Raw genomic sequence first — 22,926 nt, 5'->3', positions numbered from 1 at the left:
GAATTCTACTTTCTTATTTTTCAAATAAGAAAAGTAAAGAACAAAGAAAGTAAACATTAGATAAATACTTATCTTAATCATTTTAAATAACTTAAAACCCTTCATTGTATTAACTCAATAACAACTTGCCAGAGCAATTTGCTCTGGAGTCATTGGTTATGGGCCTGCTGGTTGAAACTGTACAATCCAATCAGCCAGGGTTTTTTTCTTTTTTTTTTTTTTTTCTTTTTCATGAACCATTTCCATCACCTTCAGTTTCCAGTCTTGATTTCTTAAAGTGCAGTGAAAACTAAAGTTACCAATGAACCTGCAAGTTTTGATATTTGCTGTGGGGTCACACAGAGTCTGACAGGACTGAGCTCCTAACACTTTGTGCATATCTAAAGTGATGATCGGAGAAGGAAATGGCAATCCAATACAGTATTCTTGCTTGGAAAATCCCATGGACGAAGAAGCTTGGTATGCTATAGTCCGTGGGGTCCCAAAGAGTTGGGCATGACTTCACTTTCACTTTCAAACTGATGGTTTTATTCTGCCTTTCTACAACCCTTTAACTTGGCTCTAATGGAAATGATCTTTTTTTGTCCCTACTTACTTGAAAGTGTAGTATTTAATTAGATTAAATTAGTAATATTTAATCTAATGTAGTATTAAATGAGTAATATTTAATTAGAGCATGTTATTACAATAATGAGTATGGCTTGCATAAATGAATCTGGGAATGAACCCTTCACTCCCACACAACACTTGGAGGAGTATGAGGAGTGAAAAATGGTAGCCTACTAGCTCCAATTCTTCCTCCACCAGGCTATGGGATCACTATTTACATTTTAAAAAGCAAACAGTGAGTGTCTATTAATCCATAAAGTCAGTTTAAGGGCAGGGTAATTAAATGAGTTCTTAGAGTTCATTCAAAGTTTTGCAATATAACTGAGAAATTGACAAGAGAAATTATCTTAAGAAGAAAATATTTGTTAAGAAAGATGTTTTAAATATATTCTTTAATCACTTGCTTTTGTTTTTATCCTTCAGGTAATCTAATATCAAAAGCAAGAAATAAAATTTAATGACTCATTTAAATCTCTCTGTAGTTGATTTAGCTATATATTAAAATTATTTATCTTTTTCCTTCCTGCTTATCTTCAAACACATAACTGCTTTCTGACATTGCTTTTATGCACCAGGCCTTCCTTGGGATTTAAATGTCAAAGCATAGCTATATGCTACACCAAAAGCAAATTCAGTTTTCTTTTGTCCTCATACATAGAATACATCAAAGAAGAATAAGGCTGCTGTTGAATCTTAAAATGGTTAATTCAAGCTTTTCTTCCCCTTTTTCTCCTAGGAGGGTTATCTCCTCTGACATTTCACTACTGTATTTTCTTATTAAAAACAAGTTTTGTCACTCTAGTACTTTATTTGTACTTAAAAATAAAGCCACTCTGAGATCACTTCAGAGAGGCAACTGATTTGAACATGGGTTTACCTGGTATGTGATATTTTAGGTCACTGAATTTTATATATATTTTTTTACTACAATAGATGACTATGGTTTGAATGTTTAAGTATACTCCTCTCTAGATCCTTCTATAACAAACCAAATGGCTCTGGCAATGCAATTAAAGACCAAAAGGTTGCCTGGGGTTAGCTTGGGAGGCCAAGAATGTTTATACAAAGAGACATGCTTCTAACGCCAAAAATGAATCAGATCTAGCATGAGAAAATAAGCCTTTCCATGAAACTACTAATAAATAATTTTGACTTACCTCGTGGCTCAGAAGTCAAAGAATCAACCTGTAATGCAGGAGACCCAAGTTCGATCCCTGAGTCAGGAAGATCTCCTGGAGGAGGGCATCGCAACCCACTCCAGTATTCTTGCCTGGAGAGTCCCATGGACAGAGGAACTTGGTGGGCTTATGGTCCAGAGTGTCGCAAAGTCAGACATGACTGAAGCGACTTAGCATGCATGCACTATTACATAATTTAGCCCAAAGGAGGAACGAACACAGCCATTTGCGATATAAAACGGATGGAGTCCCAGACGGGGAGTAAACAGAGATAAGGTGAGAAGACAAAGCAGGAAACAGTAAGGAATTACAGTATGAATGTCATGTAAGAAAATTACGACTGGATTAGTGCTGGGGTCCAGCCCCGGTGGATCCAGGGAATTCGAAGGGTGGACGGAGTCAGCGAGGAAAGACTTATTTATTGATTGATGTAAGATTAGATTAAGAAACAACAGTGTAGTAGGAAGATTAAGTGGAGGAAGAGGGCTGAATAGCTTGGATTAGGCGGAAGACCAATAAAATTCCAGACAAGGAATTTGCACCATCTACGTTGGGCCACCGTGCTCGCTTGAATATCTAAGGGTGCCTGCCTTAGGCTCCCTTTTGCGCGGGTCTTAACAGCCAGGGCAAGTAAGTAGACTTGGCGAGCCTCCATGCCCCAGATGGAAATTCAGCCTGAAATTAAAGTAAAGAGGAGAAAGAGAGAGAGAGACACGGGGGAAACCAGTCCAACAACTGGCTCCGGCTCCTATTGTTTAGAAGGCCTTATATACCTTTTAGATTGTACATAGAGATCAATGTGTAATACAAAATTATGCAGTGTTAGCAGCCCAGACGCTTATCAAAACCAGGCTTTTCTCTCTGCATACCTAATTGTATACACAAGTCTTAGGTGATTTACATCATCTTCTGGCCAAAAGGGGCCAATTAACATTTTACAGCCTTTTTTCTGATAAGGGTTTGTCAACCAGAAGACTTATTTGTGTGATCTTCCCAAAGTTTGGTGCCACTCTCAGAAAGTACTAAATAAAGTTACATTCTTACATAGCAAGGACACAAGAGGAGTGCAAAGAGAAGTAATTAACTCAATAGTCTAGTGTTGCTAATATCAGAACTACTATATATCTTTTTCCATATCCCATTTACATTGATTAACATCCTCCCAGGTGCCTAAAAGATAAAGAATATGGAGGCCTGGCAGCAACCATTGAGTCAACAGTGAAATCCCGTCACCAATATAATTTTTAACTCTTTAGAAAAGGCTCTGTATCTTTAAGATGCTTTTAAGCTTTGTGCCTCTGGCGGTTGGGGGCTGCAAGCAATTCACAAGCTGTAAGAGGTCCAGGGAACCTGTTAGGCAAGCTAGAGAGCAATCAGAGGGGGTTAACTGAAACATCCCTTTCAAATGCAGAAGACTAAAGCCCTGAGTTGACTTTTTTCCAGAGAATATCAGAAAAGTGGAAAAGCAGGCAGATTCTTATTTTGGGAGGGTGGATGCTCAGGAAATTCCAGGGGGAAAACCTGAGGTCTGATTAGCCTTGCCATCAGAGCTCTTGCCGCATGACCTTGTCACGGGTGGAATTCCTCACGCTAGCTCCCGACAGATTAGGTAAATAGTCTTTTCAATATTTTTTATTCTGAGCTGGAGATCTGGTTTTAGGACCCTGAATACCTTCTATCCTAAGGGTATTTTTGAAGGGTGTTTCCTAGAAAGAACTCTAGCTTCACACCAGGAAAATTGCTTGCTGGCTCCAGTTCTCAGGGAATGAATTCCAGCTGACCTGTTCTTTGCTGCTTTGAAGTCTGATGGGATCAGAGCCACAGTGAAGTCAGACTTGAACAGGCGTGAAGTTCTGAATAATGTGAAGTTCATCTGAGAGACTTTCTGCCTCTTTTAAACACTTTTGCATAATTATTATGAAGGGAAGTAAGATATTCCCGGAAACCTACACTTTGGTAATAAGAATCTAATGATAGAAGACAAAATGCTTCCCAGGGTAAAAGAAGCAGGAGCACAGCTCGACACCAGTCTAATTGACATGAACATTTGTAGAGTCGAATGGAAGGCATGGCCAGGCTGGAAACCTATGAAAAGATGTCAGGCTCACTGGGTGGCGATTTGTAGGCAGCAATATCCAGATGCAACAGAAAATCTGGCATAAATAGTGTCACTACAGAAACACCCATGTTTGTGAGACAGACTTTCCTTTTTCCTATAGTGGAAATACGTTTTAGATATTTCAAGTCAAAGTTTTTTATTTTATTTATCTTTCTGGTTCAATTGATCAATGCCGTTTTTCACAAAGAGGAGGGGCTGGGAGAATTTACCTCTGGACACTGGAATAGGGGAAAAAAACAAAAAACTAGCAGATTCAATTTTGCGAATTGGGGTTGAAAAAGCTCTGTCTTTGAGAACAAAAGAGAGGAACATAGTTTTAGGACAGCATAAGGTCTGATGAGTGACCTCCCTCCACTAGCATTAAAGTTCCAGGAGGAAAAGTTCCCTGAGTGAGCCTTAATAAATGCATATTGACTGAATGAATCTCAGCAGAGACTTACAAATCCTCAGGCAGTGGTGGCCTGTGCCTCCCTTTCCACATTTGGGAACCTGATTTCTAAGCAGCCCATGTCAGCTTGAGTTGTACAGAGTAGAATAGAGCTGAGGCAAAGGGGGCCCTAAGATAGTCATCCCCACTCCCCACACCCACAGCCAGGCACACACCATAATTAATTTCAGCTTTTACGCAGTTTGCAAAAGATCTCAAAATCCCTGAGTGTCCCAGTGGGGTATGTGAAAATGCTTGGATGGCCAGCAGACAAGATAAAGGGCTCAGGAGAAGACCTTTGCCCAGAGAGGACACAGATCTTCAGTGACCAACCATCTTGGTTTACTCAGAACCATGGGGGTTTCTCTAGGTCAAAGACCCTCAATCCTAAAAGCAAGATCAGTTCAGTTCAGTTCAGTCGCTCAGTCATGTCCGACTCTTTGCGACCCCATGAATCGCAGCACGCCAGGCCTCCCTGTCCATCACCAACTCCCGGAGTTCACTCAGATTCACATCCATCGAGTCAGTGATGCCATCCAGCCATCTCATCCTCTGCCATCCCCTTCTTCTCCTGCCCCCAATCCCTTCCAGCATCAAAGTCTTTTCCAATGAAGCAAGATGGTCCCTGGCAAACTGGGATGAGTTACCTTCTTACCCCAGTTCCCAAACCTGAGCCCAGCACAAGCTGGGACTGATCCCACGGCCAGAGGGAAGAACTGCAGGGCAGTGGGGCTGGCTCCTGAAGACAAAGCTGCCAGGGCACCCTCAGGGGAGGCCAGAAGGAGCCTGAGCAGAGCATGTGAGTGAAACCGACTCCTCTGCTGATGTGATGTAAGTTGCCTGGGCCTGACCAAAAAGCTAAATGGGAAGAGTCAAGGAGGACATGTAAAATGGGATAGTAGCCCCAAATGGGAGCTTGGCTTTGACTAAGTTTGAATCACATATTGACTTTATATATATATAAAGATGCACACACACACATATATATATGGATACATACATAGTTATTAGGGCACCTGAATGTATGTGTTCCAATATTTTTTGCTGCTATACACTGGAAATGGGAGCTTATGAATAAATGAAGATCAATTTTAAAAAATTTTAAAAAAGATGCTACATGCATTCTTCATCTCAGGACTGTAAATCTTACACTTGTTGTATAAAGTCATGACTGCCTTCCGAATTCTTGGTATTAATCTACTTATGCACTGTTCACATTTCTGGCAGAATTAGCTTCGTCTTGAAGCATCTCACACTGTATCTATCCAACTCTCATTTAAGTGCTCTTATAAAAAATCATTTACTTATTCTTTCCTTTCAAGGAAAAGAAAATCAAACAAACTTGGTAGATTTTCTAGAAAAGAAAACATTGAATTAAAAAATAAAAACTGGGTCTGTGATTATGCACTGCCATCCAAAAATAAAATGAAGACTTAATTACTAACTCAGAAATAGGATCCAGGCTATTCACAGTTTCTCAAGGGGTAATTTTGTGGGCTGCACTTAAGCCGTGATGTTTACTCTTCCTTTTCCACTCTCTGTGCTATCCAGACATTTCCTGGTTTTGTTTCTTAATATATTTACATGGGAGGTTATAGGAAAGGTAAAGAAGACTCTAATTAACTGCTTTTTCTACCAGAGGCTGATTAACAATATGAATTTGCTTTGTCCTCTAAACAGCCATTTAGTCCCCAAGTTCCAGTCTCTAAAGGACATCATTGGGATGCAGCTTAATACATCCGAAAATAAATGTATCATCTTCTCTTTCAAAGTTATTTTCATAATTAGGAATTTGTTCCTCTATGTTCTGGTAAAATGATGGTATTGGTTGATTTTAGACATGGAGGATGAAGAAAGCACAGATGCTTTCAGCTTCGATAAAAGTAATATTTGACTCACAGTGATTTAAATAAACAACGGTTGCTTTTCTTCCCACACAAAAAGGAGGGAAAGTGGTTACTGACCCTGGTTCACTGGAGCTCTGGTTTTCTTGATCATACAGCTCCAGGCATGGTATCTATATTTGAACAAGGATTATGGAGGGGAGGGTGGAACCTCTGCATTAGAAAAACAAACGCTTTCTCAGAACACTTTATCTGACTTCTGCTTACCTGTCATTAACTAGGACCATGACACAACACTGCTGTGGATGACAAGGAAAATCTCTCTCTCTGGCAGCTAACCTATGAGGGTGATCTTAGGTTTGATACAGAAGTCACAGCTAGCAAAACAGACTTGTCTGCGACTCACAAAACAAAAATTTTGCCTAACCAGTCATGAACACCACCTACTTCAGCTCAAAATATTTTCACACCAGCTTCTTCATGTGTCCTGAATTAGAAACATAGATAAACAAATCAAATACGAGCTCTACAGGGATTCACAAATTCCACCTTATGGTGTAGCAACTCTTGTAGTTTAAAGATTATGGCCAATACCTGCCAGGACCCTTCTAGGACTTACTCAGACCCTCACACCTCTTTCCTTACTCCCTTCCTCCTCCACGTCATCTGAGATGCCCCTTAGTTCTCCTTCGGTTCTCCCTTGCAGGAAGAAGTGCATAAACCTAACTTTAATAGGGATGCTTCTGAAGGCTTTTTTTTTTTTTTTTTGCTCAGATTTTCACACCCAGAAAAAGGATAGAGGGAAGTGGGTGGAAGACAAGAGTTGAGTCTGGTGCCTGGAGATGTTTGCCACAGAGAAGGAAAAATGCCAGGGCATTAGGAACAGATGAAAGACGGTATTTGTGCAAGGAGAAACAAGATTGTCTGCTAGATATACTCTGGCAACTGATGGTTTGATGAAGTCCTCTTCCTTAAGAGCAGGGTCTCACTCAAAGGGTAAAGCTACAGGCTTCTGATGTTGGAAGAGGCTTCTTGTCCACTACGCACCCTCTCCCTTTCCAGTTCTACAGCTCTTTATGAAATACAGCTGAAGAAACCAGAGGTCTTCAATAGATAAACGTGATGATCTTATCAGACGCAGCATCTCATTGCTTAATCGGCAGCTGTGTGCTTGTGAGATATGTGTATCCAACTATCTTCTTGAAATGTCCACTTAGATGTCAACAGACCTTTCAACTCATGGCCAGCACTGAATTCCTCATTTTCCCTTCTGCCCCATGACTAACCTTCTCTACCACTAGCCTTCTCATCAGAGGACATGGTAACTCCTTCCTTCCAGTTGCTGTTGCCAAATCATTTGGTTTATCGTCACATCTTCTCTCCTACTCATGGCTGGAATCTAGTCCATTAAGAAGCCCTAGTGACTCCACCTTCTCAGTGCACTCAGAACTGGCCACACCGCACTATCTCTCGTGCTGGCGCCCTGGCCTCTGGACACAGCCTCTCTCACCTGGATTACTATCACTGGCCCCCAGCTTCTGCCTTTCCTCTTCCCACAGACAAGAGTTAGCCTTCAAACCTGTAAGCTAAATTGTGCCACTGCTCTACTCAGAAACCTGCAATGCCTCCCTACTTCTCTCAGAATAGAAGCCAGGTCCTTACAATGACCTACAGGTCTCCAGGGCCTGACCGCTATGATTGTCTTGGCCTCTTTTGGGGGTCTGCTCCTCGTCCTTGCAAACCTGCCACCCAAGCCACTTGCTGATCCTAGATGATGCCAGGCAGCCTTGTTTCATTGACTAGCCTCTTTTCCTGTAATTGGTTTCCCCCAAATTGGTGAATTCTTTTACCTTTTCTGGGCTTCTCAAGTGGTGCAGTGGCAAACAACCCACCTGGGAAACAGGTAGAAAGTGAAGTCGCTCAGTCGTGTCCGACTCTTTGCAACCCCATAGACTGTAGCCTACCAGGCTCCTTTGTCCATGGGATTTTCCAGGCAAGAGTACTAAAGTGGGTTGCCACTTCCTTCTTCAGGGGATCTTCCTGACCCAGGGATTGAACCCGGGTCTCCTACAAACAGGTAAACAGTGTTTTTACTGTTTAAAACAGGAGGCACAAGAGACCTGGCTTTGATCCTTGGGTCAGAAAGATCATCCCCTGGAGTAGAAAATGGCAACCCACTCCAATATTCTCACCTGGAAAATTCCACGGACAGAGAGCCTGGCAGGCTATAGTCTATGGGGTTGCAAAGAGTCGGAAATGACAGAATGACTGAGTATACATGCATACTTCTTTCGGGTCTTGAACTCACAAATGAAGCCAACATTAACCAACCTCTTTAAACTACAATCCAACACCAATCTCTTTAAAATGCCAGTCCTCCTTGATTAGCCCAAGTTTTTTTTCTTTTTTCTAAATAGCACTTATTTTTACTAACTTACTATAATGTTAATTTATCACATCTTTGCTTCCTCCCCTTCTCCCAGAATGCAAAATTTACAAGTGCAAGGATCTTTGTTTTGGTCAATTAACCTAAGTGCCTAGAACAGTGCCTGGCACCATAGATGCACTCAGAAAGTACTACTAAACACATAATTCTGTAGCGTGGCATGCTTGCTCTCTCCTTGATTCAATGTCGTGTTCAGAAAGCAAACATATAAACAAAACAAGGCACATCTAAATCCACTCCTCCCCATAAAAAAGTTCAAACCATAGAATATTTCAGTATCACACATAGCAAAACTCTTTTACAAAAATCATCTTCCCAAATTATTATCCTAAGTTCTACTCATAAAATCAATGCAGCTGCTCCTATAATCTCTAAACATTTTATAAAAATCACACTTGTGATTTCTATTTTTTATCCTATGTTTTCAATTTCCTTTTTAATTTTTTTTTTTTCAAAAATAGCTCTCAAATCAAGCAAGCTGAAATTTGAAAAGATAAAAGTAAGAAAGAGCCAGTGTAGGGCTGCTTAAGGAGAATTTAGGTAGTCTGAAAATAAAATGGTAGAATGGCAGTTGCAAAGTTTCATTTAGTAAGGGCATAAGACTAAACCAGGGATGAGCCAGAGACGTATCATTAAGGAGTCATGGATCGGTCAGAGCTGTCTGAAGACAGGGTAATGGCCCTGGTACTCTCATACGCAAAGAAAGATTAAAGGTGAGCTCAACAATGAGCACCTCAATGGTTTGAATAAAGTGAATATAGTTCTGAATTCTACATGCAAAAACACAGCACTTCACAGATTAAGACAGAACTGTGCACATTTTGGTGAAAAAGGAATCTGCTATTTCATACATTGTTAATTAATGTACAGAAATCACTGCTCTGGTAATCATTTCACTGTATATATTGTACACCTGAAACTCTAATATAATGATATAGGGCAATTATACCTTAAAAAAAAAAAAAAGAAGAAGAAGTCAATGCCTTCAAAAAAAAGACAAGCAGAGAAGGTATTCAATAGCGGGTTTAGGAAACTTGCGATGCATCAGAGGTGATTACTTCTGCATAGGCACTCTTCTGGGTTAGTACCCTACAGGATAAGAAAGATGTATTCCTTGTTCTGTCAGCTACAGGGCGCTCAGCAACACAGACGATGGCGTGATTCCAGTTTGGCGAAAGAACACTTTGTATATTCCTGTACCTGCCCCAAACTGAAATTTGTATCCCTATTCCACATTGTCTCTTGTGTTCTTCTCCTTACCAGGAGGGCCTGGTTCATTTACCAAAATCTCATTCATTCTTTTGGAGACATTTTAACATCTAATATTGCCATGGGTGTACAACAGTGAAATTTCAACACTTCACCCACACTTCCTCGGTAGCAAACAATTTAAACACAATTCCCAGGAAACATGCTGTTTGGAGTGAAATAACAGCATCACCATAAAACCTAGCCAGTTTACAAAAGCTAGATGAACTAAATTGGGTGTTATTGACAGAAATTATTGTATCATTAAAGTTACTGACATAGAAAATAAACAAGGTACTAAAGTGACTCATATACTATCTATTACTAAGAGGGAAAATCTTCCTGTATGGAAAATCATTATTAAAATTATGAATACACAGAGAATATCAGAATATATGATTTAGAACATGCATTTTTCAGTTTTTGTGATTATTACCACCACTTGCTTTAGGCAGAAATAACAACTATTACATTATTGATGGTTCAAAAATTAGGAGTATATTTTTATTAAAATTGTTTGTTGCTCTGTTTAAGTATAAATGGTTTAGGCTATAAGTACCTATATTTGCATAAATGCAATAAAAATAAGCACTTTGCTATGCCTTATTATAAACATATTAAAGCTTTAAAAATTTACATTCTACAGGGGGAAATTTAAACTCTAATTTATCATTCACATGAATACTACTTAATTAAGATTATATAAGGCAAGCTTATTTCATAATTGATGATTTTATATATTTTTAAGATTCATTATATGTCTCTATATGGCTTCCCCAAGGATCTCCTATTAAATGAAGTAAGTTTCAGTTCAGTTCAGTCGCTCAGTCATGTCCGACTCTTTGCGACCCCATGAATCACAGCACACCAGGCCTCCCTGTCCATCACCAACTCCCGGACTTCACTCAAACTCACGTCCATTGAGTCAGTGATGCCATCCAGCCATCTCATCCTCTGTTGTCCCCTTTTCCTCCTGCCCCCAATCCCTCCCAGCATCAGAGTCTTTTCCAATGAGTCAACTCTTCACATGAGGTGGCCAAAGTACTGGAGTTTCAGCTTTAGCATCATTTCTTCCAAAGAACAACCAGGGCTGATCTCCTTCAGAATGGACTGGTTGGATCTCCTTGCAGTCCAAGGGACCCTCAAGAGTGAAGTAAGGTTAGAAGAGACTTAAGGTCTATATTTTCTTGGGGACAGACTGAGACTTATGGAACTTTAATTTTCAAAATATAAAATTAATTAAACATTTTTTCAGAATAAGATAATCCTCTTATAAAAGATTTGAAAATAGGATAGACCGTCACCTAAATCCACCAGGTTAAATTCAATCCATAGTTAGATGTAGTTTTTTTGTGGGAAATACATCTCAAAATGAAATGTTTTCATGTTGGAATAAAAGGAACTTCTTAAAAGTATGTTATGGTAGTATATATAATGCTGCCATAATATTTCATATAAAAGTTGTATCTTTCCACCATGTAAGAGGTCAGCTAAGTTTTTATAAAAAGTCTCCCCCCCATCCAGATTTGTAAAAACTTATAAGGATGAGATAGCAACCCACTCCAGTACTCTTGCCTAGAAAATCCCATGGACAGAGGAGCTTGGTGCAGGCTGCTGTCCATGGAGTCGCAAAGAGTCGGACACGACTGAGCGACTTCACTTCATAAGGATGAGATCTTGTTATATTTCACTAAGTCTACTTTATAAGCAGACTCAACTACATTAAATATCCTACTTCAATAAATCCCCATATTGCCTGCCAATAATTGGTCAACATTTCTTTTCCTCTAAGAGGGGGCTTTATATGGGATCATACACTGAAGATAAGTCCTGACCAAGAGAAAGAGAAGGGGGACATTTCTGCTGTGGGCAAAGTTGATATGCATGCTGCTGCTGCTGCTAAGTCGCTTCAGTCATGTCCGACTCTGTGTGACCCCAGAGACGGCAGCCCACCAGGCTCCCCCGTCCCTGGGATCCTCCAGGGAACAATACTAGGGTGGGTTGCCATTTCCTTCTCCAATGCATGAAAGTGAAAAGTGAAAGTGAAGTGGCTCAGTCGTGTCCGACTCCTAGCGACCCCATGGACTGCAGCTTACCAGGCTCCCCTGTCCATGGGATTTGCCAGGCAAGAGCACTGGAGTGGGGTGCCATTGCCTTCTCCAGTTTATATGCATAGTTTATTTAAAAATAAACTGAATTCCGTTTCCAGCTGTCACTTGCAAAACTAAATGCAAAATGATCACATTCACCAAGGAGGGTTGAATGGATTAATATGACATCATAGACTATCATATATAAATAACCATGTCCTGATATAAACATCACTTCTAATATCACAAACATATACCACAGGCATGGCCAATGGCTCCTGCCATCTTGCCCCATATAGGGTTGTACATTTCAGAGTATAACTTGTCCTACAACAAAAACATGAATTTTGAAAGTTTGGCAATTCGAGGTAGAAAGACAAACCACTTACCTGTCTATGATGGCACACATGTCAATGCTGACATTCGCAAAACTTCCAGGCCTCCTTTGCGCCACTTCGGATAAATTTACAAGCTGATCATCCACTTGAATAAGCTGCATGCATCCTTGGAATGAAGGCTGAAGGACAGAGTGACTTGAGTTATTCATCTGGTTCAGATAACCTGTGAGAGAGAAAAAAATGGGAGTGTTCAATTCTGCGTGCAGCGTGCTTCACTAAAATTCCTCTGGGTGGTTTTCCCTGAGCACAGCCATCGCATCCAACTGCTGTGTTTTGTTGATCCTACTCATGTTGTATTCAATGTGGAAGAATGAATTCTTTTGAGAAAATGGTATTATTTCAGGGGAAGGTGTGAGGGTTGAACCTACGTGAATGTTTGTCTCTGGGGTCTAGCATCCTTGGTATTTTCTCTTTTGACATCTTCTTCACCCTGTCAGATCTCTCTGTCCCTCTGTTCATTGCTATACTTCCTCAACTGACTCTGTCTTCAGAGATCAGGATGTACAATTTTAGACCTTTCCCAGCTATCCAACCATCTTTCTTTTATATCTTTAATATTTACTTCTATTTTCTTAATTTGTTAGAGGCCTGTTATTCAGATGTCAAGAAGTTAAAACTTACTGTTATCAACTAAGGTGGGCTTCTTTTATGAATTAATATCTAACTGAATCCAAAGAGATATTTGCATTACAAATAATTTCTCACTTTATAAAACCCAAAGAAACATAAAAAGATAAATTTAGGCATAAGGTTCAGTCACCCTGCTCTGAATATCCATCTCAGGTAAGGTACCTACTATGATATAGGGAGCAAAAGTGATAAGAAGTAAAACTAAAGTTTTAAAAGGATGAATAACAAGGCAAGAAGAGAAAATTTCTATGAGGATTAGAAACTATCGGTTCTATTATGGAGCAGAACATGCATATGCCAAGGCTGAGATTAGAAACTTTTTCAAAATCTTATTGCAAAGTAACTTTAAAATAGCATCAAAAATCAATTGCCTTATGCCTTTTCAATGGAAAAATTGTAATACATGTTATGTATAAAAAACCTGTGGGCCATATGGAATAAATCTTCTTGATCCCATTAAATATCTCCATAGTGCCCCAAAGCTACTTTTCATATTGTCCCCATACAAAATTCACCTACCAGAGCAAATTTAAATGGTAGTATTTTTCTGCTTAAAAATCTCAAGTTACTGACAATCTTTTCTATCTAATATTATATTTACAGCAAAAAAATAATAATTTATACAAAGTGGCTGGTATCAAATGAAGTGAAAGTCGCTAAGTCATGTCCAGCTCTTTGAAACCCCGTGGACTATACAGTCCATGGAATTTTCCAGGCCGGAATCCTGGAGTGAGTAGCCTTTCCCTTCTCCAGGGGATCTTCCCAACCCAGGGATCGAACCCAGGTCTCCTGCATTGCAGGCAGATTCTTTACCAGCTGAGGCACTGTGTAGTCCATGGGATCACAAAGAGTTGGACATGACTGAGCGACTTTGGTATCAAGATGTGCCATTAATTGGATAAAAGGGAAATTTTCAATAAAAACTTTTTCAGAAATTGCCCATTAAATGATTTTTAAAATGTCCTATTTTGTTTGACTAGTAACAGTGTTTTAAAGTAAAAGAAATATCCCTTTAATAATGGGTTACATAATTAAAACCTAATGATAATCAATTGATTCCTCTTTAAGGATTAATCACAGAAGTGTACACAATCATTTTCTATCAACACAGTACTAACTAAAAATAAGGCTATACTTAAGTAGATTTCTTGAGTTAAAAATAAATATAAGGCTCTATTTTAATGTCAAACATATGGTATTCTTTTTTATTTTCTTCTTTCTTTTCTGAGTCACTTTTTTCCACCATTGCACTGACTTAATCCCCTCAGAAAATTGCTGATCTTAGCTAAGTTGTCTATTTAGACTAACTGTATGTATACATGTGATTTTCAATCTGTCTAATCAAGATAAAATTGAATGGGGTTTAATGTCTAAACTTAGCAGAGAAAAAACATCCAGCTGTAACTTTATTGACTATTCTTAACAAGATGATCACTTGATTCTGGTTTTTGAACCCTTGAAGTCTCTAAATATCCACACTCACTTTAAAGTATTCCAAAATGGGTAGACGTATTGTGAGAACAAGATATCTAAGGCAGCTATGTAACACACAGATCACTATGGAATGGGTATGGTTAAGTTCATAAAACAAGACTTCATCAGTTACTCATCACAATGTTGTTTACTCCTGGTGAATTTTGGAGTTTGAAGTTATCAAGTCCTTTCGTTTTCCTACATGAGATACATTCTAGGAGAAAATACTTGTAGTACAAACTTCTACGTGTCCATTAAAATGTAGCCATTAAGACTTATGTCTCTTGAAGGGGTTATCAGTAATGGCTGAAAGAAAGGTGAGGAAACGCTGTTCTCAGAAATGGGAGAAAGCTGTATCCTTACTGTGTTGCAGTGGAAAGTTCAGCAACGCTGTGATAATATTGAAAGGAAATCTGTGCACTTAAAGGACTTTATCATTAGCTGAGGATATTTCTGTGCAAAGAATTCTGGCACCTTCTTTCTGCTTATAGGGGAAAAGGAGAGGAAAACTGTCAAATATGAGGAAGCTAGGTCTTAATGGATTTGAACATAAAATATTTTCTTAAACTTCAGTCTCTCCGGATGTTGAACAATGCAAAAATTAAGAAATCTCTTCAAGGCAAATTTCAACTACCAGGAAAACGTGATCTAAAGATGATAATGAGGTGTGACTATAAAATCCATATTAAGACCTCCAACATATATTAGACAATGCTTCCAAGAACCATTCATTCAGACAAAAGAACCTCTATGTAGCTTAGTGGTGTGTCTTACCAAGCCCCTGATTAAACAATGAAGATTCTAAAAATAATCTTCCTCTGCATATTAGCAGAAGCCCAATGAAAAAAAAAAAAAAAAAACTTATCTTTATGAAAGTGTGGATAAGGCTTTTGTTTAATGGAGTAAAGCTTAATTACATTTATACGTATCCTACGAGTTTTTAAGAGAACTGTACTAGTAGAATATTGACCACTCCCTTATAGCTGGCAATGGCTTAAAGATGCTGTCTCTGATACTGGAAATTCCTGATACTCTAGCCCACTTCCCCCTCCTTGAAATGAAGGACAGCATATTATTTATTTTCTGTATTAGTTCCCTTTATGTCAAATATAATTTCAGTAAAAATCCTAATGCAATAGTATCTGTGATTCTTTCAATGAGTACCCTAAAGTTCAGGATTTAACATAGTAGATTAATAGCAGGGTTGTTTGAAGGAAAAAAAAAAGCATATGGGATAGTGAGGTTCAGAAATGAATAGATATAAAATGGATAGAGGGTCAAACTCAATTAAAATTTGATAAATTATTATAAAAATTATATATAGTAAAAAAGTAAAGTCATTTGTTTCAGCTTAGAGCGTAAATTTACTACATCTATGGATTTGAAATAAAAAATGTAATGTTTCTATATCGGTGGTCATTACTGGGTTCTATGATCTGACAATATGTTGTAACCCCCAGGGTGAATTTTAACTGTGTCATTCTCAATTGCGTCTATCAGTGAGCTAGGCCATTATGTTACCTTACTCGTATGTCTGAAATTTCCATGTTAAGACTTAGCATATAAAACCTTTATACCTGATTTGAAGCTCAACATTTTGCTATTCTCATTGACAAAACAAACACGTGCATTTTCACAGTTTTAACATTTTAACTCAGATATACATTAGTGAAAAATATGCTGATATTTGTTTTGACATTCAAATGCCAATTTAAGTTTTAAATTATAATGTTAACTTGATGGAACAAAAAAACTAAACAATAGGCAACAAGGCTGAATATTTTACATGTCTGGAAATACACACATACATGACTCTATTTATACTTATTTTAAAGTAGGGATGTTTAGGAGGTTGAGAGAGTCTAGTGAAATGCTGTAAAGGTGCTCAAAACCACTTAGTGTCTTCCTTTCAATATAATCTTGTGCAAAATTTCTACTAATCTCTACTGTTAACCAAATCTTTCTAAATAATTCACCCTGGTGGAGGTTGGGGCCAAACAAGCAGTGTGTTAGAGTGAGCCAGGAGTGAGCCCAACGGTGGCTAATGTCTGCAGCCAGCCAAACACACACCCACCTGGCATGGCCAGGAGCCTGACTGCAATACAGATTGATGGAGTGAACAAATAAATATACTGAAGATAGTGGGAGCCAGGTTCACACTGGCAGGAAAGGAGGGTACAAATGAAAAGTGGGAGATCTTGAGTGGGTCCTATGGGTTTAGACTGGAATTTATAGTGTGCACTTGTGGTTTTCGGTATATACAGATAGATATAGAAATAAATCTAGATGGAACCGTGTATATGGTCGACATAGAGGCGGTTCCTACCATCCACTGAAGATGATCCGCAGAAGGATTACACCCAGAAGCAATGAGTGTCTTCTTTGTTAGTGCTCTAATTAAATGCTAAAAGATGTCCATTCTTAACCTCCTCAGAAAAATCTGAATCACTTTGATATACGCTGGAAACTAATACAACTGTAATTTTTTTAAAAAAAGCTGTCTATTCTTGCTCACTATGCTTCAGCCATCCCATTCTCTTGTCTGTGCATCAGAAAAACCAAGCCCGTTCTACCTGGAATTTTCTTCCTCTTTGCATTTTTCATGGCTGACGTATGATTCAGGTCAGTTCAAATATCACCTTCTGAGAGGTGACCACTTCAAAAACCATGGTACTTAAAATTATTCTATCCATTTTCCCATTCAAGTTCCTCAGCAACTTATTTCTTGTCATAGAATCTGTCACAATTTGTATTTATCTGGATTGGTTTATTTACTTACATGTCTGTGTGGTTCTGAATGTGTCTTTTTCCTCTTCAGTGTAACAGTTTCATGACCTCAATTGTATTGTCTTATTTCTCTATGGGTTAAAAATGTGTTTGTTGAGGAAACCCCACATATGATGAAAATTACCAATCTACTTATATTAAAACAAGCTATGGTATACATGGAAGATGATCAAGACGCCAAGTGTCTTGATCACTTTGTATCCCAAGATACAGAGTATTTGGAAATAAATTATTTTTCAACAGATTGAAACTCCACTTTATAACATAATACAATCTCCATTTTAAGACTTTGATGGATCCTTCTATACTTGTTAGGTGAATGATCAAGTGAGTGAATATGTTCGAATTTTTATCCTGGAATGAGGTGATATCTAACCTTGCATCTTCACTTCCTTCAAGACTCTATTTCAGTCACCTTATCAGAGAGGCCTTCTCTGATCACCAGTTAAAGAATATTCTCCCATCCCTTTGACACTCTATCCCCTTATCTGATTCCTTTTTTCATAACTCACCACCACATTGCATACTATATGTTTGCTTATTGTTTTTGCTCTTTGTACTGGGATATAAACTCCTAGATCTCTTACATAATAGAGGCTCAACTATTGTCTATTGAATGAACATAAAATCATTGAAGAATTTTGAGCATGGAAATAATTTGTATTAATTATTTTTCTCCTGGTGAAGATAGGAATAAGCTTATCTTATCTTAATAAGCTGGCAGAGGGAAACTGCAGGTGAGGGTTGCTTTACAAAAGAATCATTGGACAAATTCCAATGTCTTTATCTAAAGTATGTCAATAAAGCTGATGTAGAGGGGATGGGTGAAAAATAGTTCATAGGAAGATATGACAGAACTGACTGATCTCCTGGATATGAGCACTGCACAGAGAAAGATGACTAGACTGACGGATTTCTCAGTGAGCAGCTAGATGGATGCTTTTGCCTTTATGAAAAAGAAGACGCAGGAAAAGCATCTGGTCTTTAAGGAGTGGGATGAAAGGGGAGGAGAAATGGTGGGTGGTTCTGATGAGTTCAGAGCTAGCCTTTTCAAGTCTGAAGTATCACTATGATATCAAAGATAAAATATTCAATCCAGAGGTTGATATTAATATCCGGACATCGGGAGAGGGGTCAGAATTTGGGAATGATTTTTTTCAGTCACTATGTAATGAAGGTGGAAGAGACTGCATAAAGAAATTGTATAGTGTACTAAGCAAAGAAATTCAAGGCTGGAACTCAAAAAGTCATCTACATATCATGGGGAGAAGCAAGAAAACAAACTAGTGAAGAAAACCAAGAAAGAGGTAAGAGAAAACCCAAGGAGTGGTATCCAGGAAGTGAAGGAATGTGTAACAATATCAAAGGTCACAGAATCCAAATTACAAAAGGCAGAGCTTGACTTAGGTTTACCATTTAGATCAATGGGAAACTGGAGAAATGAGTATGGATCACAAATTGCATTGCTTAAAGAGAACACTATTACTCATACTATATATGAAGTAGATAACTAATGAGAACATACTGTATAGAACGGGCAACTCAGCTTAAGGCACCATGGTGACCAGAATGGATACATGTATATGCATAGCTGATTCATTTTGCTGTACAGTAGAAACTAACACAACATTGTAAAGCAACTATACTCTAATAAAAATTAATTTTAAAATTAATAAAAAGATAGAACACAACATATGGGAGAGCAAAAAGCACAGCGATCCTAGCATCCCATTATAAAACAGTGGCACACGAGTGAAAGGCTAACATTTTTGGAGGTAATTTTTATGCATTAATTTTAATTATATAAATTATTTAATATAATCTGTTGGCTTTTTAAAATTTAGTGTGTCATTTATATTTATTGCTTTATGTTTATCTACTGTTTATTTATAATAAATGAATAGTAGATATAATATTAAGAATTTTGTCTCTATCAATTTTTTCCCCTTGAGTAAATTAACTAAATGCTCTGATAAAATAGGAAAATGTATAATGCTCTAGCACAGGAGGTTAAGAATTAGTAAGAACATAACTACAAAGTAAGTGCTTAAAAAATGCCCATGTGTATATGTGTGTGTGTGTGTATCCAAGGGATCTTCCCAACCCAGTGATTGAACTTGCATCTCCTGAATTGCAGGCAGATTTTTTATCATTTGAGCCACTAGGGAAGCCATAACTTGATTAGGAGCCTTTATTTGATAAAATGAATTAGCAAGATTTTAAAATAATTTCCAAGGTCTTTCTTTCTCTCTAATATTCTGGTTTTCCAAGTGCAAAGTGTATTTATAGTGATGTATAAAATATGGTGTCATATATTATGAAAATAAAATTTTAATTATTTTAAAAATAGTATGTATTAGTTTGATTTTCAATAATTAAAATTAATTTCATAAAATTTATTATGAAATTATAGGTAGATTAATTTAAAATATGTATATATTAGAATATTAAAACTATACAAACAGTATCAATACATTAAAAAACACTTTATCAAAACTTTATTGGCTCAGGAGGATCAAAATTTTTCAAGTAAAATTATCTATGAGTCTCCCCTCCTATTCTCATAGAATACTTATAACAAATATAAAATGTGTTTATACCAAATTAGCTTAAATTTAGAAGATAGAGGACATATTTCAGAGTGTCTTTTAATAATCATGAAGAAAATTACAAGAATATAGGAAAACAAGAGGAAATCAGAGAAACACACTAGCTATCTGGACAAATTGGGATAGTTAGCAATTTGCAAATCAAATTGTACAATATGATTTAAAAAGCCATTTCTGCCCTGGGGCCACCATAAAAAGAAGAGCAGAATTACCAAACTGAATAATTTAACTCTTATGTCTTTTTAATATTTATTTTATTTACTTATTTGGCTGTTCTGGATCTTCACTGCAGCCTGTGAACTCTTAGTTGCAGCATGTGGGATCCAGTTTCCTGACCTGGGATGGACCCCAGACCACCTGCAGTAGGAGCATGGAGTCTCAGTCACTGGACCACCAGGGAAACCCCTTATGTCATTTTGTAACTGTTAAGTGATCTTTTAAAAAACTTAGCTGTGTATTCATACATAGAGAGTGCAAAATGCAAAATAAAAGATTTTATAGTTGATAACTTTAATTCTATATGACCACACTGTTAGTGTATGTAACATATAAAGTAGACAAGAACATTCATATATTCACAAAATAAAATAATATTGCCTTCTTGATTCTTCTGTGCAAGTTGTTTGGTGATGTCTATGGAATTATACAATACTTTGAAAATATGATCTTAGTTGATCTTAGTGGTCAGGCATATGGGCTTCAGAACAGCAGAACCGGTTGCCAACCCAATCCTGCATGTATTTTGTTACACAGTTATGCCTTGAGTAGGTCACTTGCCTTTTGCTTAATGTATTTTTTAATTAAATTGTGTATATTTAGGGTGTACAACATTGTGTTTTAATATACATCTACATAGTTTAGTAAAATAATCCTGAGAAATCTGTATGCAGGTCAAGAAGCAACACCTAGAACAGGACATGGAATAACAGACTGGTTCCAAATTGGGAAAGGAATCTGTTAAGGCTGTATATTGTCACCCTCATTATTTAACTTATATGCAGAGTATATCATGCAAAATGCCAGGCTGGATGAAGCACAAGCTGGAATCAAGATGGCTGGGAGAAATATCAATAACCTCAGATATGCAGATGACACCACCCTTATAGCAAAAAGGGAAGAAGAACTAAAAAGCCTCTTGATGAAAGTGAAAGAAGAGAGTGAAAATGAAAGTGAAAGAAGAGAGTGAAAAGGCTGGCTTAAAGCTCAACATTCAGAAAACTAAGATCATGGCTTCCAGTCCCATCACTTCATGGCAAATAGGTGAGGAAACAATTGAAACAGTGACAAAGTTTATTTCCTTGGGTTCCAAATCACTGTAGATGGTGACTGCAGCCATGAAATTAAAAGACGCTTGGTCCTTGGAAGAAAAGCTATGACCAACCTAGACAGCATATTAAAAAGCAGAGACATTACTTTGCCAACAAAGGTCTGTCTAGTCAAAGCCACGGTTTTTCTAGTAGTCATGTATGGATGTGAGAGTTGGACTATAAAGAAAACTGAGCCCCGAAGAATAGATGCTTTTGAACTGTGGTGTTGGAGAAGACTCTTGAGAGTCCTTTGGGCTGCAAGGAGATAAACCAGTCAATTCTGAAGGAAATCAGTCCTGAATATTCATTGGAAAGACCATTGTTGAAGCTGAAACTCCAATACTTTGGCTACCTGATGTAAGAACTGACTCACTGGAAAAGACCCTGATGCTGGGAAAGATTGAAGATAGGAGGAGAAGGAGATGACAGAGAATGAGATGGTTGGACGGCATCATTGACTGAATGGACGTGAGTTTGAGCAAGCTCAGGAAGTTGGTGATGGACAGGGAAGCCGGGCATGCTGCAGTCCATGGTGTCGCAAATAGTCGGACATGACTGAGCAACTGAACTGAACTGAATTGCAACTCTCCCAGTTTCATTAGGAGCCTGTTAACTGCACGGCTTTGATTAAGAAACATGGCAATTTTTCACATTCAAAAACATTTTAATATTTGAGAGACTTGTTTTATTCGCTAAAGAAAATTAGAATTAGATTCTCCTCATTCTTATTAAATGGTCCTATTTTGAAGGAAGAAGACTGTTTTTGCTTATTAGTATTTTTGCCTGGGAAAAAGAAAAATAGGAATATAAATTAGAGTCCCAACTATCCACATTACAATAATATGTATAGTCCAACATACTAAGGAATCAAATATAATTTCTACTTGGCTTTGGCATGCTACTAATATGACTATATTTAATGTTCTGGAATTTAACAAGTTCATACAAAACCAGATTGTAAAGATTTATTTCAGAAGTTACTTTGAAATTGGATAGGCAGGAAGTGCTTCATTTGTAAGACTAGCTCTTGCCTTTGTCAACCTGAAAATATTTTTCAGCCTATTCTGGCTTTGGTGCTTAGAAGGGTGCTTGGCTGAAAACAGGAGTATGGACTCCTTTTCCCATCCTTTTCCTCTCCCTTCCCTTCTGCTTTGTTGTTATGATTGTTGCTGATAATGATGATGTTATTACTTGTGATGTGATTGTTTGAGACTTCAGCCTTCTGTATTCTGTACAATAATGATGCTTTTCTTCAGTTGTGAGAATGTTTCCATGTTCAACAATGAAGTCTGATGTTAGAGTCTTAAGGTAAAATACTTTTCAGAATGCTTCAAATTTCACTAATTCAATACTCTCCAAAAGTGATAATTTTCCCCAAAATGCTGATACTATCTAAGTTACATAAAAAGAAAGACTTGTTCCATATAACTTCATTTGTAAAATTTTTACCACATCTCAATGTTTTTTATCATAACAGAAACTCTCTGCTATGAGATAATTTATTTAATAACATTTAACATTTAAGAATAACATAGAATATTTAGGAAAGAGATAAAAATAAATAATCTCCAGATAATTCGATTTTCTATGATATGGTAATGTGAGGAGCCTGAAGCTTTTTCAGTTCAAAACACATAGAAATGCCAGATGAAGTGTAACACACATCCTTTTAATGCTGGGCTATTAGCATTCAGAAGGTATTTGTTAATCTTTGTAATACAAAGGTTTAGATTTTAAAGGCCAAGCAGAATCAGAAATCAA

The 22,926-nt window shown here is 37.6% G+C and overlaps 1 protein-coding gene across 1 annotated transcript in view; it reads right to left on the bottom strand.

Annotated features, from left to right (window-relative positions):
- CNTNAP2 (contactin associated protein 2) overlaps positions 1-22,926 on the bottom strand; it is a 1,413,967-nt gene that overhangs the window by 998,179 nt on the left and 392,862 nt on the right. The window contains exon 8 of the mRNA XM_040259921.1: positions 12,351-12,522. Within this exon, the coding sequence (XP_040115855.1) occupies positions 12,351-12,522 (172 nt within the window). The remainder of the gene's footprint in view (positions 1-12,350; positions 12,523-22,926) is intronic.

This window comes from Oryx dammah, unplaced genomic scaffold, assembly GCF_014754425.2.
Source record: "Oryx dammah isolate SB20612 unplaced genomic scaffold, SCBI_Odam_1.1 HiC_scaffold_18, whole genome shotgun sequence".
Classification (NCBI taxonomy): Eukaryota; Metazoa; Chordata; class Mammalia; order Artiodactyla; family Bovidae; genus Oryx; species Oryx dammah.
Note: the sequence above shows the minus strand (reverse complement) of the source record. Positions and strands in the feature narration are given on the sequence as shown.